This window comes from Carettochelys insculpta, chromosome 24 (assembly GCF_033958435.1).
Source record: "Carettochelys insculpta isolate YL-2023 chromosome 24, ASM3395843v1, whole genome shotgun sequence".
Lineage (NCBI taxonomy): Eukaryota > Metazoa > Chordata > Testudines > Carettochelyidae > Carettochelys > Carettochelys insculpta.
The window spans coordinates 12,186,378-12,206,796 of NC_134160.1; the positions used below are offsets into that span (position 1 = coordinate 12,186,378).

Here is a 20,419-nt window from a genome sequence, read left to right on the forward strand (position 1 = left end):
GTTAAAATATACGTATTCCAGCCAGGCGTGAGATGCAAATAAGGCGCATGGCATGGTGGGATTTCACCATAGAGAAGCAGGCAGAAGGGCGGGGCGAAGGGAAGGAGGAGACTTCGCAGCAGCTTGGAAAGAGCTTCAAAGAAGCCGGGGACTAATGACGCGCTCTCCAGCCCCTGGGTCAGTGATGGGAATAAACAATGGAAATTGTGGGGATTAAAAAAGGTAAGAGTTTAAAGGGGGCACCTGGACTTGAACCAGGGACCACTTGATCTGCAGTCAAATGCTCTACCACTGAGCAATCCCCCCTCACCTGAAAACAACTTATTCACCTAGGTGTGTAATAGCAAAACCTCCTCCTAATGGCTATTGCTTCCCTGAGTGCTGTACTTTTCATTAGTGGCTTTGTCTTTCTTGCGCTGGGGCATCTCTTCACTATTTCTCACATTCACTTTTTTAACTCTCCTACGCGCCTCAATCTCTGTACTTCTTTTCGCAATACCCTTCCACCCCGCGAGCACCAACCCCCACCATCCCAACTGAAACTGAATTCAGGCCCATCTCTGACTACCTCTTTACTTCCTCCTGCTTCTGCCTATAGTTTCTGACCGAATAACCAGCTGTCCTGTACACAAACAACAAGAAGTCTTGTGGCACCTTAGAGGCTAACTGATGTTTTGGAGCATGAGCAAAGACCCGCTTCGTTAGACGCATGTCCTGTGGTACCTTAGAGACTAACACATTTCTTAGGTTATGGTCTTTCACAGAGAAAACCCACATCATCAGATGATCGTACCAGAGGGGACCAGTGTATGGATTTCTCACCCTCCCCTCATCTGCCTTTTCCCACAGAAGCGTCCAGGCCTTTCCTTGCCTGGAGCAGTGCTGTGCTGAGAGTGGGAGGTGGGGGAAGCGAGGCTGGGGGGTCACTTTCGTGCACCCTCCGTCCATCGCCTGGGCTTTTACCCACACAAGCACATGGCGTAACTCCTTTGTCAATCTCTCAGGTGCCCCCGGAGGGGCTATTGGTGAAGTTACAGACCACCAGGGCCACTCCTCTGAGAGCAACTGAAAGAGTCGCTAGAACAGCAACGAGTCCCGTGACACCTTCTAGACTAACAGGTATTTTGGACCATAAGCTTTCATGGACAAACACTGTTGCTCAGCCTAAGGTGTGACAGGGCGGCCCCCCCCGGCAGGGCACTCACGGCCCAAGACAGTCCCCCCCGTGCTAGGCGCTGTACATTGTTGGGCTCTGGCGCTAGCTTCCTCTGCTGGGCCATATCAGAGGCCGCGTGCACCCGCAAGGAACCGTCTGTCCCACCGCTTCTTTGCAGCCGCCGGCGGGCTTCTCGGTGGGGGAGCCCAGGGCGCTAGGTATTTGGAAGAGTGGGGGATGCGCAAGGCCCCACCTGGAGGCTGAGGCGTTGCTATGGGAACACGCTAGGCAACGGAGAGTTTGCGCGGCAGCTAGGGGAGGAGGCCTCTGCGGCGTGCGTAGTCTCGTACGGGCGCCTTCCGGGTGTGCGCGTGCCCAGTGTCGTTTCCTTGACAGCCGCAGCGGAGCGGCCTTGATTGGCCGCGGGGTGAGTGCTTCCAGGCGGCACCGGAAGGACGCTCCTGGAGGAGGGCGAGCTGGCGGCTGTGGCGGGCGTCTGCCGGCGGAACATGGGGCGATAGCAGGAGGCGCGGTGAGTGCGGGCCCTGCCCGCCGCTGAGGGGTGGGGAAGAGGCAGCGTGAGCGGCTGGGCAGACCCTGGCGAGGGTTAAGGGCGCCTCCTCCCTTCCCGTGCCCGCGGGCGGGTCCTACGGCCGGGGAGATGAGGGGCTCCGTGGCGGTCCTCAAGGCGGATGGAAGGGTTTAAGCCTCCCCTTGCTCCAAGGCAGGTCAAGGCAGGGAGACTTTCCTAATTCTCCTGTCGCCACCAGATAGGACCGCATGGAAGGGGGTTTGATCTCCAGCACCCCCCGGGAGAGCCTGTGATGAGAGGACGGGGAGTGAAACCCGTTGTGAATGGCAAGCACGTTAAGTCATTGCTGGAGGATTCTGTTTTAGTGCAGTGTTTTAGGTACTCTTTCCTGCCTGCCTAGGTGGTGCAGCTAAGAGCAAGTGGGTGTCAAGGAGACCATATATTTATTTCTTCTTGGTGTCTTAAATTCAAATGCAGAGTGCACTCTAACTGTCGTGTGTGTCATGCCTTCAAACCAAATGCTAGCTCTTAAATGCTGTAGAGGGGGAAAAAATAACAGAAGAAGACTCTCAAAACTGTAAGGATAAAAAATTGATTTGAAATGAGAGCTGAAACCGGGAGTCAGGGCTTTCTGAGGTTTCCATGAACGGTCACTTCACTGGTAGTGTACTAATGCTTATAAAGTGAAAAAGAAAGCTCTGAATGTTCACTCTATAACTGGAACATCTGTTAGCTCCCAGCAAGTGTTCTGTTTTTTGTGCAATAAAAAGCTATTCAGACAATGGACACAGCTGTATTTCAGAATAAACTGAGATTTAGAAATATACATTTTTCCTTACTTTATCATTGGAGTTACCATATTATATCTTTTGCCAGCTAGGAGAAAAACTTGAACTGAAGAGGAAGTATGCTGAAAAAGAAACCTGTGTCAATGTTTTAAAAAAATCTGTACAGGGCAGGGGAAATGACCTATTCTGTCTGTCCCAAGTGACTGGTATTAAGTAAGCAAACACTTAGACCTTGGTAAGTCGTTAAGTATTTTGTTTAGAAGACTTTGGACCTGCAAAGTAAAACCACACATTTTCAGAGCCTGATGTATCTGGGGATATCTGCAGGCCAGGTTTGCAGATCGGATTCAGATACAAATTTTGTATTCACATAGGATGCTACTTATTTTCCTTTAGCTATATGCAGCATCGATATTCTGCCAAAACACAAATGTTAACTGGGAAAATTCAACTTCTTAATTGGTGTGAATATATATTGTGTACTATCCAGTTATAATTTGTGCATTATTATTGCATCTACAAGCCCACACTCAATGCTGGAAGCTTGCAGAACTTACTGAGATTTCCATAAATGCCTATAGAAAACTTAATTATACCCCAGTTGAGCATTCAGAGACTGACATTTTAGAAGTCTATGAGGACGTGAGATTAATTTTTCAAACTTTGCTAATGGGGAATTCCACAGTATAAATTATTAAAATGAGTTAATGTCTGTTGTTATATGCAAGCCACAGTATTGTTTTTCCTAGAGTTGAGAGCAACCCTTCTTATTCCTGACTTGACCACAAACAGGAACCTTATGAAACAGTGTTAGGGTACAGAATTGTACAATTGTTTTTAGCTTGTTCATACAGACACACGAGTAGGGCTGTGGATGTGTTGTATAGTGTGTTCTCCTGATCTCCAATTTATTAAACTGGTTCAAAATTAGCCGTTTATTTCAGAAGTGATGAAACTCTTTTTAAATAAGATGTGTGGCCTCTGTATTCGTAACTAGATCTTTGAACTTGATTGTAATATTGATTAATATAAGATCCATGACATCTATGTAGTCAGTCCGCATACTTGTAAAAGGAAGTACTGTAACATTTTTCTCCATGTTAAGGTTTGAATCAGATCCTTATAGATGACCTACAGAGAGGAAAACAACTGAATTTGTAACTTTTCTTTGGTTGTGAAGAGCATGGAAGGCTGGAAATTGTCTTGTCTGCTTAATTTGTATTACTAAGAATTTTCAGCTTCCCGATTCTGGAAGATTAATTGGTGACTTGAAAAATAATTAAATTAAGACATTGCAAGACTGAAAGCAGAACATTTGAGAGAGAGAAAGTGTTTGTAGCCACAGTTAAAACTTTTAAACAAGTATTTCAGTGCAGTGCCTAATGAACACTTTGTCAAAAGGCAATCTCTTAAAGAGCCTGCTAGTCCTGCCACTGTAATTAATCTCAGAAGAGTATCCTTATTAGTTTGTATCAGCAAAAACAAGAAGTCCTATGGTGCCTTAAATACTGAGAGATTTATTTGGGCACAAGCTTTCATGGGTGAAACTCACTTCATCAAAATGTATTTGAACTCTGTTTCACCCACAAAAATTTCTACCCAAATAAGTATCTCAATCTGTAAAGTGCCACATGATTCCTGGTTGTTACTACAACCAGTGTAAAAGTATTTGCAATATACCACTACTACCAAAAGGTCCTCTAACTAAACAAGAGATGACCGGACGTGACACTCCTGAGACTTCTAAATTAAAAATCAAGGAATAAAGAAAACTCTATCAGACTTTATCTATCGTAAAGAACAAAGGAAAAAAATAGCACATACAAATTTCTTAAAAGAGCCTTTGCAGATTACCTTTGAATTCTGTGTACAGATTTCTTTGCTCAGTATTTTTTCCTGGAATTGGGAGCAGCAAGCACTCTAGTGAATGATTTGACAAGTTACTTTTAGTCTACAGCAACAAGATAACTTTGTATTTAGTGTATTAGGGTGATGATACTTAGTCATGTGCAACATAGATTACTCAGGAGCCAGTGGTATCAGTACAAGCAATCAAACCTACTCTTGCTGTGGAACACGGCTACTGTTAGAAAAATCTGTACTCTGGTGCTCTCTGTTCCAATGTCAACTAGCCCTTTACTTAATTTTTAATGGAAAAATGAAGGTTTGAAATAAACAACTTCATTTCTTTCTTGAGGATCCTGGGAATTAACTTGCCACATCAGAATACAAGGTAAACTAAGTTTACAGTTACTGTTTAAAGCAAGGCTTCTTATTAAATGCCCAGAAAATTGGAATTTCATCATTTTTGAATAAAGACAAAGCATACCTGTGTTGTGGTGTCCGTCTGCTGAAGTTTCTTTTCCTATTATATGATGGGTGATGTGCAAAATAGCTGGCGCATTGTGGGAATAAGAAGTGTGGAGAACAGGAGGAAGGGAGACTGGGTTAATACTGGCTATTTACTTACAGGTAGCTTTTTGGAAAATGGCCTCTGCATTCACTGGGCCCACAGCAGTTGCTGATGTAATTAAAGATCTAGACACTCAGATAGCTGTAAGTAATTTGCTTGAGCTTGCCATGAATTGGCATGTAGGATTTGAGTTTGAAACGTGCATACCCACCCAGCAAGCTGGCAACAAAAGAAACAGAACACTAGCATCCTCTCTTCTGCTTCTTGCATTATGCTCCAAACAGGTCCTCACTCCCAGAAGGCCTTATAGAGCTTTGTATGATTGAAGAACATTGATTGCAAGGAGAGACTGTAGGACCTTTGCATCATTTTAAGATCAGTTCATATTGGGCTAGAAATTGCTATTTAAGCTACATAAGTGATTTGTATTTGTTTTTTTTAAAAAAAAGAAAAATAGACCTAATATGTTTGCAGTGGTGCATGACTTTGAGCATTGGAATGAAACACTAAAATATTCATTGTCTAAGCATTCTTGTGTGATTATTTTTTTCAAGAGTGACTTTTCTTTGTGAATTAATACAAACTAACAAAGAACTTAATGCAATTATATCAGGAAATCACATTTTCCACAAAAAAATAAAAAATATTTATTCTTAGTTTATATATAAATGTCCTTAATCTGTCTCTTCCGTCCCTGCCCCCCGCCCCCCCCCAGCTTGTGTTTGTCTTTCATCACTCTTACTGTGAGAAGAGTCATTTCCAAAGGATGCTGTTTTGTAGAAAAGTTTAAGAAAAACTGCATAAGAAAATTTTGAGACCACCAAAATCTAATTATGGAAAATAAATCACTTAAAAGTCAGAAATACAAAAATTGCCATCATAGCCAGTCTTATGATCAGCAACAGGAGATACATTTGCCTGAAAGCATGGACAATAATTTTTGAGTTAATAAAGGTTGGTATTGAAGCTTTCACTTAAAAATAATTTTTGAGCTTAATTTCCATACTTTTAAATAGTGAGATGCATTTTTTTTTTGTAACAACCTACTTAGTGGTCCGAAGTAGCAGCAAAATATCAGCTGCCAATGACAATTAAATTAATTGAACTGAGATAGTAGAAAGATGGAAGAGTTGTAAAAGCATCTGAAACCTCTTACTCTGGTAGTTGAAACAGTTTAATGAATAGTTATATATTGGTGCTAATCATGAGTTTTTCTTTGCCATATTTGATGCTATTTGAAGAACACAATGAATAGATGTGTGCTATTGCAGAGCTGTGGCCTCAGATCTGACTTTAGGGAAGCTAAGTGGTGAGTTTTTAGAAATTTGTACTGTGCTAGGAAGAGTAGATGGATATAGAGCTTCTGAGCCTATTTACTAATCCAGGTTGCCCCTTCTGAACCAGGCCAAAAGTAATCATTTGATGTTTCGTGGCCCATGACATGAATTGGTCTGAGTACCCTCTGACTAATCAGGAAAGAGCAGGGTGTTAGGTGTATGAAGTTGCGCAGTTTGACAGTCCACTAAATTCCATGTTGTGCAGCTGAAAACATCAGTTGAAATGAGGAATCAAATAAATCACAATTAGAGGCAGAGGTGGATTTTTTATTCTTCTGTCACTTTTGGTGACCTGGCTTAGTACTTACAAGATTCATAGCAGAAATTATTGCGGGAGTGCCTAGAGACCCAGTTATAGATCAGAAACTGTACAAACACACAACAAAAATTTCCTATGTTGAGGATCTTGTAATCTGATTCCCCCTGCAGTGGTATTGTCCCAGCTATACATAAGGGGGTCAAGACATTGATGTGCCAGTTAGGAGTAAGTGTGGAAACCTAAGACTGCCACCAAAGTGGCCCAGAAGTAGAGAAGGAAAGAAACCTTTTACGTGTCTGTAGGATTTAGGCATGGATTGAAATTTGGCATCAGATTGGAAAAGGGGGTACAGTGTTCTTAGGATGTATTCAGGCTGGCTCAGTCAGACTTCACATTCCTCATGGGTTCTCTGTTCAGTGAACTCCATGCCTTCCATTAAAGTTCTATTTTTAATACACAGAAATATTTTCCTTTTCCCACCAACATCCTTGCTCCTCTGTATTTAGAAGTTTGGTTTAAGTTGTGAGTCTCTAGATAATGTATGTGGAATACGGTATTAGCACAGATAGTAACGGGGAGGTGAGGGAGTAAATCCAATCTCTAAATTTACATCTTTCCTCCTCTGTTAACTTTGGCATTCCTTTCTTCCTTCAGCTGATTGGTCTGGGTCCTCACAACCCAAAAAAGAAGCAGGACCTTGACAAGCTGTATGATTTAAAGACTAAAGCCCAGCAGATTATGAACCAGTTTGGCCCATCTGCCTTGATAAACCTATCCAGTTTCTCCTCAATAAAGCCAGAACCGGCCAGCACGCCACCACAGAGCTCCATGGCAAACAGCACTACCGTGGCAAAGATGCCAGGGACTCCGAGTGGAGGGGGACGCTTAAGTCCTGAAAGCAACCAGGTAATTTCACTTGAGGCCTTGGACAAGTAGGGAGTTTTTCTGGCTCTCTGAGTTTGATTTCTCTCCCTTAAATAACTTAGAAATATTTTACATTAATTAAACTGATCAGTTGAGCAGCCACAGTTCACTTAGCACAATAGAGAGATCCAGTTCCTGTATCTTTTTATCTTAGTCTGAATCAGACGCAGATTTTATAGATGAGCTTCACATTGCATTCAGTCTCCTAGTGGTGCACATCAGGGAGAGATGAGAAAATCCCATTCAAAATGTGGCTTGTATGAAGACAAAATATTAGAGTGAAAATGTCTTTCGGTGCTGTGGATCATAGCAGGGGTAGGGCAATGTGCTGGATTCCTTTCCCTGAAATGAGTGTGTAACAAGCTTAAACTGACCTTTCAGCTGGTTTCTGAAGTCAGATTGCTAGCTCCCACCTAGTGCTTATTAGATAACATGTACCACCTCAGGACAATGAGGAAGCTGCCACCCCTGAAAAATTGCTATTTTATGCATAAATTGCAACATTATTTTTGATATTTAACCCATGTAAAATTGGTGTCATATATTAATGCCAGAAAGTATCCGTATTCTGAAAAAAGGAAGACACCCGATTTCACTCTCGGCCAAGGCCATGTCTTTCCCTGCAGAAATACACCATCCCACTCTTGTAGCAATGCTGGGGTGTCCTAGAAGATGGATGCTTTTGCTCAGCTTCAGTAGAACTAGAAAGTGAAAAGTTGAGATGGGGAGAAGGCTGTGCTTCCCTGGAAGGGAGGCATGGGCGGGCAGAGAGCGCTTACCAGTATAATCATGTCTGATCTTCAGAGCTTTCCTGGAATCACCAGGTTCTGGTCCCAGTAGCTTTGACTTAGCTTGTCATTGTACCCTGGGAAACAAACTAAATGCTCGTGATTTTTCTGAAGCTTTTTACATTGAGGTTTTGTGTGCATTCAGCTCCTTGGCTCTCGTCAAAAGAGACGAGGTGTGCCTCAGTTTTGCTGAACCTAATGTAGCTAGTTTATCTTGTAAGACTTTTGAGACAGGATGGTACCTTCTCTATGGCTGTGACTAGACTAGCCCTGATCTTCGAAGGGGGCATGGTAATTAGGGTGTCGGGAGATTACTAATGAAGTGCTGCATATGCTACATTGAAGTACCTTTAAAATTCTCTCCCATTGGCTCTTGCTTTGTCTGTAGTCGCCAAGTAGGTTTGAGTACACCTAATTGTTGCCCACTCTTTATCTGTGCAGTTCCCAGGGTGTTATATGTTGTCAATAGGGTATATAGCTTGGACTTTTGATTACAGTTGTGTGAGCAGTTTGAGTGAAGTTTTTGCTGCTGTTGCACTGCTTTGCCAGTTAGATTGCTAATGCAGTGTGGAAAATCATCCTCTTTTTCCCTCAGGTTTTAACCAAGAAGAAGCTGCAGGATCTGGTGCGAGAGGTGGATCCCAACGAGCAGCTGGATGAGGATGTGGAGGAGGTAGGCCATGATTAACAGCCTGTACTAGTAGAATGGCAGGCATGGAGAGCTAATCCAGACCTGTCACAGCCACTGGCAGCCCCTCACTCAGTACGGGGCAGATTGGTTCAGATTATTGTGCTCACCACTGGGCAGCATCAAACCTGGTGCTGATGGTCCATGTACATTGCTGGAGCTAAGAGGTGTTCATTCTGATTAACTGGTATCTTGCTGGTGACTCACAGAAATTCATGGGAATATTCTCTGCGGTATGGACAACCTGATTTCGGCAAGCAGTGGCTTCTGAGGGCTGAATAGCCCAATGGTCATGGCATTGTTTATAACATTCATGTGAAAAACAATGTTCATTGGTTTGAGATGCTGATGTCTTCATCCTCTCCTCTCAGATGCTGTTGCAGATTGCTGATGATTTCATTGAGAGTGTGGTGACAGCTGCCTGCCAGCTCGCCCGGCATCGCAAATCAAACACTCTGGAAGTGAAGGATGTCCAGCTGCATCTTGGTAAGCCTCACAGCTTGTCAGTGTGAGATTTGTATCTCCTCAGTGAGGAGACGGCCCTGAGAGACTAGAAGTACCTGAAAAGTGATTATCTACGCTAGCCCCTGGATAGGAAGCTGAGTAGATGTTACCCAAACCAGGGCATTGAGAGGAGTAGCCTAACCGAAATGCAGGGAAGCACAGGCATGGAGACTGCCCATTTTTGAACTTGAGCATATGTCTAGGCATCATTTCTTAACAGACCTGCTGAGCATCAGAGACAAATTAGATGTCCCTCGGTTTCTCTTCCTCCACCCTTCCAATTCCTATGCACTGGCATACTGTTCCGTAACCTGGATTGGAAAGTCTCTAGTCTCTTGCCGCCCCTCACAGGAGCTGGGAAACTAACCAGTGCAGAAGCCCTGGTCAGTTTCCCGGCTCCCCTGAGTGGCAGGCAGGCTGGAGCCAGGCACCATCTCCCTGCCTCTCAGAGTTGTGCTAACCTAAGATAGGCGCATATCTTGGGGTTCTACTGTACCGGTATCTCTTGCTAAATATCCACAGCCTTGACACCAGGAAGTTACACTGAATAGTTCCTACAGTATTTTCAACTAGGTCATATTCTGGTATGTTGAGAGCTTCCCTGTCAGGCATTCTGCACAGCTGTCCTATGCAATGATCTGTGCTTGCTGTTCCAGAGCGGCAGTGGAACATGTGGATCCCAGGTTTTGGTTCCGAAGAAATCCGGCCGTACAAAAAAGCTTGCACTACAGAAGCTCATAAACAGGTGAGGAGCCCCTGGTGAATGCAGCAGTCGCCAAGTGTAAGGGAGTCAAAACATACAGAATGTTTGTTCAGCTCCTGCCATGCACACTGATGCTGCTCTTATTCATTTTCACTCTTGCATTGTGGCCACGGAACAAGGGAATCATGATGAGACTGTGGAGCTTTTTTGTTCTTTTAGATTTCCCCTGAAGTGCATTCCCAACACTGCAGCAATGTAAGCCAGAGAGACTCCTCACTGCTGGCAGATTCTCACTTCAGCACCCTGCAAGTTGCATTAGTCAGTTGTTGGCAAACACCATATGAAAGCCTGCTGATTTGTAATGTTGGCTCCATGCACAGTGGACCTTGCAGTTAGCGTATGATGTCATTGCTGGAGAGCAATTCTTACCTAACCTCTGATGTTCCAAGAGGGAGCCCAAAACAACCTGTTGTCCACAGCAGCCAAAACTCAACCCTGGCCATGAGATGACTGTCCAGGATTGACATTTTTTCCCCCTTCTATGTGCACTGCATGAACCCAGCCTGCACGTGTATTGCCAGACAGCTTGCACTCAAGACTTCTAAAATCCATGTTGGCTCAAGGGGATCTCTGCCTACAAAACTGCAGGAGTACAGGGAGACTATTTGCATATGGTGCTCAAGAGTGACTAGGGCTGCAAGTCTTACTTTGTTAAATGCCGCATTGCAATGGATGCTGGCTGACTCTGTTAGCAGTCATATGTGGAGTAGGGTCACAACATTCATGAGGGTTCCCTTTTTTGAGAACCCTTGTGAACATTGAATTTTGCGATTAGGGCGAATGGCCCAGAGCCCTGGGGAAGTGGTGGCAGCCACTGGCGCTCTCAACCGCAGAGCAGCAGCAGCAGTTGCCAGCACTCCCGGCCCCAGGGAAGCAAGGCCGTTCTCAAATAACTGAATTTGTGGATGTGGCACTCGCCAATGTCGCAATCTTGCTGTATATAACAGTGACCCATGACTTAGACTGGGCTACTGCAGGACAGCTGCATGGTTCCGGCCACTGGAAATAGACAGTTACTGCACAACATTGCAGCAAGTGACTAGTTGCCATTGTATATAGGGGCAGCTGAAAATTTTCTTCTCCTACCTTAAATTTCTGGCTGGGGCTGGTCTTGAAGAGTGCTTGTGCTTGTCCTGGAATCTCACGTGTTGGTTATTGTGCAGTACTTGCTTCTAGTTTGGGAGTTGCTGTTAGGTCAAAGGTTGAAGCTGTGAATAAAAATCTCCACACCTATGACATGCTCCAGTATGGTAATGTGACAACTCTATTCCTGTGGATGAAGTGTGGTATGGGGAGCAGACAGAGGGCCTTAAAGTAGATTTTATTCAGTGCACATTGCAAGTAAAAGATGAAACTATGCTTGTGACAGAGTAAAATTAGGATGAAGATAGAATCACCAAACAAAAATGAGAACAAGAAGTCGTATGGCACCTTATAAACTAACAGATATTGTGGAGCATAAGCTTTCGTGGGCATCTGATGAAGCGGATCTTTGCCCACAAAAGCTTATGCTCCAAAATATCTGTTAGTCTTTCAGGTTCCACAGGACTTGTTGTTCTTGAAGACAGACTGACATGGCTACCTCTCCTGATACAAACCAAAACGATGATTTGGGACAGAATTTCTCCCACGTTGAGAAGCACAGGTGCCAGAAAAGCATTGGTTTTTCTTTCTGGCTATGGATCTATTCATGCTAGGATTCAGATAAACTTAAAGCGTGATGTTCAAACACAGGTCCAGCTAACTCTGACTAGACTTGTAAATGACGTAGTGGGCCCTACACTAGAGCACTTCTCAGCATGAAGTATGGTTTGGCCCCACCCATGAGTTAGGCAAAGTTACAAATGGATTTAGCTATTGTTTCTCAAACTGCTTAAAGGCCACTGTAGACAAGGCTTGTGTTTATAGTTCTCGCTATATTGCTGCTGTTCAGCAGAGCTCTCTTTCAACATATGGTACTGCATAAACAACCTTTTGTGGTCCCTATTTTTCTTGTACAGCCACGTTCCTTGCTTTATTTGCAAATAACCATGTCTTACATCTCTGTACTTTCCCTTTATCGTTTCAGAGGATGGCACTGATTCGCAAAACGACCAAGAAATAACCCCCAGGAATAGCAAGGAGACAATGGTGCATTTTGGGACATCTGCCTCTAAACTGAAGCCTCCATGACACCATCCATGGGATACTTTTTTAAGAAGCATATAATTTAAAGGGTGCAGCAATATCTGACTATATGAGGAGATCAGCCAAAAAACATTATATGCCCACCTTCCCCAGGCCCCCCTCAGAGAGCATTGTATCTTGAAAAAACAGATGTTTTGTGACCTGTAAAGTGGTTTATTGTATAAGTGATTGTCCAAGGAGCAGAGCAATTTGGTCATGTTTGGGACAGTATTAGAAGCATCTGTAGAGGTTTTTCATTTTCCCCCTTCCCTCCTGCCAGTTCCAGTACTTTGCAATGTCAGTGTTTATATAAATACTTGCATTTGTTTTACATTAATAAAGAAATGATTAATCTATTGTCAGGGTACAGTCTGGTACATTGGTGTGTACAGCATCTCATTTAAAACTACAGGCAACAGGAAAGAGGGGCTGCTTGCTGTAGGGGTGTTTGGATATGGCAGCAATAAGCTGAAAATGGAGGGGAGAGTTAGGGTGGCTCTTGCACTGGTAATGGGACAGCACAGACCTTTTGGTCTCTAAGTAGCCAGTTGAAATCTGGCCAAGGCAGGTGGTGATTACAAGCCCTACTATCTGTTGGCTGTTTGGCCTATGTGAAATAAGCTAATGGTATGTGAGCCCTTTCCCAGTGCACATGGGCTCACATTAAGGTCAACTGGAGATTTGACAGCCTGGGACTTGCTGGGTCATGGCGACCAGACTTACCTCTAGCTCCCTGTGGATCAGGGATGGTGGGATGGAACGTGTGTGTCGTCTTTGGTCTCCAGGGCTGTCAGCTTAACTTAGCGCATAACTCATTTCCAGATGTTTCAAAAAGAAGTTGAAGGCTAAGCCCCAGATTTAACCTGAGTAAGTGCTAATTGGGGGGTGCAGGAAAGTTATTCAAATTGCAGACATAAAAGGTGTGGGGGGTGTTCCTAAATCTTGTACCTCTTAACTTGTGAGATGAAAGGGCTGAAATTAAAAGCTACCCCCAAAGGCTTTGTAATATATACATGGTTCTAAAATGAGTCATCAGCTTTGCAAACTGAAGACTGCATCACAAATTAAGTCCAGACTTCTTAGCTGCTGGGCCTGTTGGCTAAAATCTGCCTCAAAATGGAAACCTTTACAAAAATGATTAGTACAGTAAGGAAGGAGATTTTGCAAGAATCCTGTTGAGATTGATGGGGAAGGTGCTAGTTGGACAGTGCTAGTGACTGAACTCACTGCTCACATAGCCAGTGTCCAGAATGTCCCAAATTGCCTTGCTAGGACCTGACACAGTCCTTCCAAAATGGGCATTCTCACCTGTAAGTATGAATGTTGTCCATTCTTGGTGCCCAGTTAATAATTCTGCTGCAACTGCCATTGTAGGGGCCAGTTGTGATGCTTTTCTATGATGTGTTTAGAACAGCAACTGCCACTTTCTTGGTGCATGTTCCACTTTCTGAAAAAAATGTTGTGAAGTGACTGGAATGTCAAGTTTGAATACCACCGGTAGTACCCATAGCACAGTCTGGCCTGGAAGTGGGTGGAGACCTTATAGTGGTAACATTGAAAGCCAGCGGATCCTACTTTTAAAAATAGCTACCAGCATGGTCTGGATTCTAACCAATTAATTTAGAGGTTAGCAATATCCTGTTCTGTCTTTAAGGCTTTTCAGTATCCTACTGAGTCACAAGAACACAGACCAGGAGAACAGCCATTCCTCTTGACACAGAACCAGATTACTAAATCTTTTAGGCCTGAGAGGGGAGCTTATTGTATTCAAAACTCACCCTTTGTTTCAAAGAACAAGATTGCAAGTCCCATTAAATGAGGGAGGTGGTGGATGGATGAGCTGGGTGGAACAACCTGCAGTAAAACACCCCTTAATGTTAATTGGATGGTTTTAAAATGAGGAGCTGCACTGTTGAGAGTGGGAAAAGCGGGGTGTATTTCAGGTGCTGTAGCTGCATGGCTCTGCAGACTCCACGCTGGGAAGTGCTTCACAACCAGGATGGCTAGAGGAATGTTTAGTCTGTAGAAAATGCAGCATATATGGAGATCTATAACTTCTGAATCCCAGGGCATCTCCGGAGTCTAGTGTCGCTGTTTATGCCACTTGGGGAGATATTTGACATATTTAGCATTAAATGGTTAGAAAAATAATTTTAACTTTGCATCCAAGTATAAACTCCAGTCTTTCCAAGTGCCTACCGTTAGATTCCTCTTTGGGATCGCCTCCAAACACTAAGTGAGCTTTGTAACTCTGTGGCCTCTGAACATGAGTGGATAGAAATACTACCCTTTCCAATGCTTTGTGTTGCCTTCTCTAGGAGAGATTAACGGGTACTACTAACCTCTTAGAGGAGGCTATTGCTATTGTGACTGTCATTCCATATGGTAATACCTGGCAGCCAAGTCTCACGCGGAGGTGGGTAAAGGTAGCTGATTCTGGCTTCTTAGTCTACAATATCTGGCTAGCATAAGCACTTCTTCTGCTTCTCTTGTTTTGCCATGTTCTGTACGCTGGGCTCCTCTGGGAGGGGCAGTTTGCTTTTGACTCCATCCCAATCCTTGTTTAGGCTCAGCACTCCAGTCTTCACAGCTTCGTAGATCTCCAAAGTCAGCAGCTGGAAGGCATCTTCCACATTGCTGTTGCTCTTAGCAGATGTTTCTATGTACTTTGCCCCCAGAGTGGAGGCCAACTTCTTGGCCTCTTTTTGCTCAACCTGGCGCTGTGCTACCAGGTCACTCTTATGCCCAACCAGCACAAAGACCACATGAAAAGGTTTCACTGTGTCGGTCACCTCCTGGTGCCACTCCCTGATGTTCTCAAAGGATGCTCGGTTGGTCAGGTCAAACATCAGCACTGCCCCAGCGGAGTTGCGGTAATAGGAACGTGTCACTGACCTAGGAAACGAGGAGGGCACAACATGAGCCTGCATTCTCTGTTGCGTTACTTTCCCAAGATGACCTTTATAGCCTGGAGGCAGCACAGGCTTCTTTATGGAACTGCTCTGAAAAAGTGGAATATTGAAAACCAAAACTTCAATGCAGACTGGCACTATATTCCCACGTGGGAGTTCTATTTCAGGTGCCTTATGATCCTGCTCTCCTGGATGGGCTCTCTGGCTACATTACATCTCCCATGAAGCATCACTTTCTCCTACATCAGTGAGGAGAGGTGATGCATTGCGTAAGAGTTCCTGATCATGGTACATCATGAGAGATACAGACCAGGGTCTTTATACTTCCATTCTCATTTCTAGCCAGACTACAAGTCCTGTGAGATAGCATGGTGTGGTTTTGAATATAAATAGCTAGATTTGGAGCAGTCTTTTTTGTGTAAATATTCTGGGGAAAGCAGCTATTTCTCATGTCAAAGCAAAACAAAACAAAAAAAACCCCCACAAAACAAATGCTGCATTCCTTGGAAAACTCAATGTTTTTGTCAAAATGGTTTTGATGGAGTTTTTTTAGCTAGCCCAGATGTCCAGATGTAATATCTGCCTATGGTACAACTTCAACTAGATGTGTTCTCTGGCATGACTCATCTGAGCGAGTTGCTTGACTTGTCTGCAACACATCTTTACTTTCCCTGGGTGTAGCCTGGTTTATGCGCCTATCCTGCTGCCTACATATCAGTGCATATTAGGATAATTCAGGCAGCTATGTCAGAGAGTAGTGGACCTAGAGACGCATCCACCAGCAGCAGGAAGAGCAGTGGATGCTGGGATACCCGGCTGCCCTGAATGAGCTGTCTGAGCTGGTTGTGCAGATGAGATTAGTGCTGGATCTCTGCTCCAAACTACTCGCTGTTCTAGCGTATGCTGGCCAATGGCAGAGAGTTAACCATGTCCAGTGTGAATGGAGCATGTTTACAACTAGTTTGGGATCTGACTGTTCTAGGCCTTTTGGAAACTCTCCAGCTGATGCCTAGCCACCTGTGCAGCCCCATCTGCAGGATCAACAGCTACAGCTCAGGCATTTTTACTTTCTGCCTGCTCCCAGCACTGTGGAATTAAACAGCTGAGCCCCATCTGTGCTAATGCTCCCACACTGGGGAAACTCCCAGCGACCTGTCTCTGTCACTAACTGCTTAGAAAGGGGCCAAGCCTCCCACGGAAACGAGGCTTCAGAAGCTCCCTTTCTCCCACATCTCTGAGCTGGTCCCAGTGCTTCAGCTGTGCACCGCCTGTTCCTTCCAGTGGGGCAGGTGACTGGTTAATAAGTATCCCCTTCACTTAGGCAGCAGAAAAAACTACACCTAATACCCTGGTGCTCTGGACAAAAGGAACATGGGTGTGGATTGGATAACTGATTTCAGTCAAGTCCCCAGGGCTTTAAGTCCCCTTTTGCTTAGTTACAGTGGTATAAATTAGAAGGATCAATGGCATTTTACTGGTGTTAAGTCAGAGCAACAGCAAGGAGAATCAGGCTTTGGTGCATGTATTAGCATTGCCCACCTTCCCCATTTGGCTGGGACTCTCCCAGCATCAGGCTCTATCTCCCAGAGCCTACTGAAGACAATCTGGGTGATTTTAAAGTGCTAAAAGTCTGGTGGTGCAGTAGGGGTAAGGAAGACTGCCTGCTTGCCCTGGCCCCTTGCTGCTGCAGGAAGCAGCCAGCAAGCCACTCTGATGTGGGCTAGGAGTCTCCATGTGTTGCCCCATTCTAAGTGCCATCTCTCCAGCTCTTATTGGTGGGAACTGCAGCCAATGGGAGCTGTGGGGGTGGAGCCTGCAGGCATGAAGGTAGCCTACAGAGACACCTGTCTTCCTGCCCCTCCGCACCCCCAGGGCTGCAAGGATGTGCTGGCTGCACCCGAGAATGACGCAGGGCCAGGGCAGACAGGGAACCAGCCTTATCACTACTGGGCTGCTGACCAGGAGCTGCCCAAGGTAAGTGCCACCCAGCCAGAGCCCGCATCCTCCACCTCCCCCTCCCACCCCAAGCAAAAACCCCAGCCCCACCCTGAGCTCCCTCCAGTGCCAAAACTGTACCAGCGTTTTCACCTCACAACCCTCGCTGCATCCCAGCCCCCGTCTCGCCAGAGCCCCCTCCCAAGCCCCAGCCTGGTGAAAGTGTGTGAGGTTGGGAGGGAGTGTGTGGCGAAGGAGTAGCGCAAAAGTGTTTGGGTTTGTGTGATTACATGGTTGGCAACCCTTGCATGTCTCCCATAGGGGCCCAGGCCTGGCAGTGTCAGCCAGCTGGACCTCCCCTCGCCCTTCACCTTCCTCCCGCAGACCTGGAGGTGAACCCGGTGAGCCAAGGGCATGGGTAGGGCTCAAACGCAACATTCAGAGGGAAGAGCTGAGTCACTGAGATCCCCAGCAGAGCTCTAAGTCCTGCCCTGGGCGGGGGCTGAGTACATGCCCACAGCAATGGTAGCTGGAGTGCTCTTAGCACCCAGCGACTGGCCACATCCTAGGCTGTGAAGCCTCATGGTGTATCAATGGCTGTCAGCACGAGTCCACTGGCAAAAATACTGGGACTCTCCCTGGCCGTGCCCTAGCAGGCCAATGTTATGTGTGTTGGGAACTTGGCAGGAGGACAGTCCTGAAAGTGAGGCCTGTACTCCCAGCACACTGTGGGGAGCCCTGTGCCGTGGTACCTGCTTTACACCCAGCCAGGGGCAAGGAGCTGGGAGAGGGGCACGCTGGTTCCCAGGAGCCAGGCTGCCCCTCTGACAAAATGACTCTCCTGCATGGCACCAGCTGGGCCTGGTGCTGGCTGTCTCTGCAGAGAGGCCAACGAGAGGCTGAGGGACTAGCTAGGTTTGGTCGCTAGAAGCGCATGTGCAGGGGTCAGTGTGGGCGCAGTTAACTGAGCCATGGCCTGTATTTTTCCATCTCCAGGCCTGTTCCCCAGCGTGGTTCCTGCAAGACAGTAACAGCCTGCGCTTCAACCCAGAGTTTCCTGCCTCCGCATTAATCCCCGTGGAAGCGTTAAAGCTCCCTTTGTGGGCCCTGCTCTGTCCTGTCCACACGCATCTCATCCTGCCCGGCAAACGTACCTGAATCGCTCCTGCCCAGCTGTGTCCCAGAACTGCAGCTTGATCCGCAGCCCAGGCTGCAGCTCCACAAAGTGGACGTAGAAATCCACTCCCACCGTCTGGTTGATGGAGTCGAGGAAGGTGCCCTCGGTGTAGCGCTTCAGCAGGGACGACTTCCCCACCGTCGAGTCCCCCAGCATGATCACACGGAACTGGTAGTGCCAGAGCGAATCCATGGGGACTAGCCTATGGGGCAGCATAGGCAGGAAGCTGCCAGGCACCAGGCACCGGGCGTCTGTGGAGCAGAGAGTGAAATTCCAGGGCGCTGCTGGTTCAGACTTGCTGGAAGTGGAGCAAGATTGTTTGAGCTGGTGCCTGGAGGCTCAGTGCTGCTCCAGCTCCTGTCTAGGCAGGCAGCTGCCAGCCCCACGGAACATGCAGTGTTCAGAGGAGGAGACAGACAGCATGTGTTGCACCTACGCTGGGCTCTCAGGACTTCCTCCAGATCAGTAACACTGGGCCCTGTGTGTCAGAGAGCAACCGGCAAAACAGATGCAAAGAAGTGTGATGAGGAAGCGTCTGTTCCCGTTAGGCTGGATTAAAATTAGATTGTGTTAGGGGCCTTGTGGCAAGTGAGGCCCGTTCTATGCATAGTATCATAGGTTTGGAAGAGACCTCAGTCAGGTATGGAGAATAACCTCCCCCCCTCCCAGCAAGGTGCCTACTATCCCCTACTCCCATTCTGATCTCTCACGTGTGCAATCTGCTCTGCCTAGGTGGGAAAAGGACCTTCTTTGATGAGAACAAGGTATAAACTAGAAAGAATAAATTACAGGGATCCTGTCCAGTTTGACTCCAGAGTTCCATTGAGTTTAAGGCCAGCAGGGGCCACTGTGACTGTCTAATATGCTCACCTGCATAACCCAGATCAGAAACAACTTTCAGAAGGGCAGCTGTGTTCATTTGTTTCAGCAAAAACAATGAGGAGTCCGGGGGCCCCTTAAAGAGCAACGCATTTATTTGGCATAAGCTTTCATGGGCTGACATTATACATGTTACAAAGTGGGCTCCAGCCCATGGAAGCTTATACGTAAGTAAATTGGACAGAGCCTAGAACTACCTTAAATTAATTGTGTCTGACACTCCCCACACTATTTCCTCCCTGCCTCTGGTGACACATTAATCCAGGCAAAATAATATGAGTACTGCAGAAATGAAACACCAACAGACTTTCGGCAGTGGTGACTTTATAAGAACAGTGACAGCTGGGCTAGCTGAAGTAGAACAAAGAGCTGAACGATTAGCTCTTCCCAATACCTGTTCTTTTAAACTGAAATTTTGAAACTGGTTAAAAGGAGAGAAAGTGAAGCCTAGTAAGTAGGGAAGATAGCCTAGCCAGCAGGAATCCTACTCTGATCGAGTCACACGATTTTTTTTTTTTGTGCCTCAATTTACCCATCCATAAAACGAACAAAATAGTTCCACCCTTCACAGGAGGGTAGTGAGGCCTCATCAGTTAAAGGCCATTGACTGTTTTACACACTCATAAAATGGACCCATCGAAGTGCAGTGCTTCAGCAGAAGGCCTTTTGCTGTAGCCCTTTTTCATTTTCTCCCTCCCTAACCCACAATCTTGGAGGAAGAACCAAATGATACAAAGGACATAGGACACGTTTTTAATGATGAATTTGTACATGCTGGAGACGGGAGTACCAGTGAGCGCAGTAGTTCACCATAGACTAGCTTCATACCCACAAACAGTAGTAACAGATGCCTGGAAAAACACTGGGGTTAAATCCTGGTGTTTGCCCATGGGCCAGGATTTCCTTTGGGAGTTCAATGCCAGCTTCCTGTCCAATAGATGCAGTATACTGAGATATGGAGGAAGAAAGCTGGGGATTTTTCTAACTAATTTTTCTAATGCAAGTCCAGGCTATGCCACCAAAATGAGGACACAGTGTGTGTGTGGCTGCTGGACAGGATACTTATGGGGCAGTCAGGAGACATTGGTTCTGGTCCCAGCTCTGCCCATGAGCATGGTCCAGTCACTTCCCTGCTCTGTTCCTCAGTTTCCCCTCTCACCACTTTCGGAATTAAAATTGCAAGCTCCTTTGGGCAGGA

The 20,419-nt window shown here is 45.9% G+C and overlaps 2 protein-coding genes and 1 non-coding gene across 8 annotated transcripts; 1 reads left to right on the forward strand and 2 right to left on the reverse strand.

Moving 5' to 3' along the window:
- The first annotated feature begins 99 nt into the window (after positions 1-99).
- On the forward strand, positions 100-12,695 carry TAF12 (TATA-box binding protein associated factor 12). 6 transcript variants are annotated; one of them, XM_074976383.1, is made up of 10 exons: positions 106-222; positions 1,005-1,119; positions 1,553-1,688; positions 2,565-2,711; positions 4,949-5,032; positions 7,140-7,391; positions 8,793-8,870; positions 9,257-9,371; positions 10,046-10,134; positions 12,221-12,695. In XM_074976383.1, exons 5-10 carry the CDS (start codon positions 4,964-4,966, stop codon positions 12,254-12,256), a joined length of 639 nt encoding a protein of 212 aa, XP_074832484.1. In that variant the 5' UTR covers positions 106-222; positions 1,005-1,119; positions 1,553-1,688; positions 2,565-2,711; positions 4,949-4,963; the 3' UTR covers positions 12,257-12,695. The 6 variants fall into 6 exon arrangements, with proteins under 6 accessions (XP_074832488.1, XP_074832484.1, XP_074832483.1 ...); XM_074976384.1 differs by lacking the exon at positions 2,565-2,711 and adding an exon at positions 5,605-5,843 and having other exon boundaries at positions 110-222; XM_074976382.1 differs by lacking the exon at positions 2,565-2,711.
- TRNAC-GCA (transfer RNA cysteine (anticodon GCA)) lies at positions 235-306 on the reverse strand. Its single transcript has one exon. It is a non-coding gene; the product is annotated as a tRNA-Cys (tRNA).
- A 137-nt stretch (positions 12,696-12,832) lies between the features above and the next one.
- LOC142001304 (ras-related protein Rab-39B-like) lies at positions 12,833-19,079 on the reverse strand. Its single transcript, XM_074976381.1, has 2 exons — positions 18,320-19,079; positions 12,833-15,213 (listed from the first exon to the last, which is right to left on the reverse strand). The coding sequence occupies exons 1-2, from the start codon at positions 18,556-18,558 to the stop codon at positions 14,781-14,783; spliced, it is 672 nt and encodes a 223-aa protein (XP_074832482.1). The 5' UTR covers positions 18,559-19,079; the 3' UTR covers positions 12,833-14,780.
- Positions 19,080-20,419: the final 1,340 nt, after the last annotated feature.

Bases quoted from the DNA above. Each gene is read 5' to 3' on its own strand.
- TAF12 (XM_074976383.1), top strand. From the start codon at position 4,964: ATGGCCTCTGCATTCACTGGGCCCACAGCAGTTGCTGATGTAATTAAA. The intron at 7,392-8,792 runs GTAATTTCACTT...TTTTTCCCTCAG, and splicing joins TAAGTCCTGAAAGCAACCAG to GTTTTAACCAAGAAGAAGCT. The intron at 10,135-12,220 runs GTGAGGAGCCCC...TTATCGTTTCAG, and splicing joins CTACAGAAGCTCATAAACAG to AGGATGGCACTGATTCGCAA.
- LOC142001304 (XM_074976381.1), bottom strand. From the start codon at position 18,558: ATGCTGCCCCATAGGCTAGTCCCCATGGATTCGCTCTGGCACTACCAG. The intron at 15,214-18,319 runs GTACGTTTGCCG...CTCGTTTCCTAG, and splicing joins GCTGGGCAGGAGCGATTCAG to GTCAGTGACACGTTCCTATT.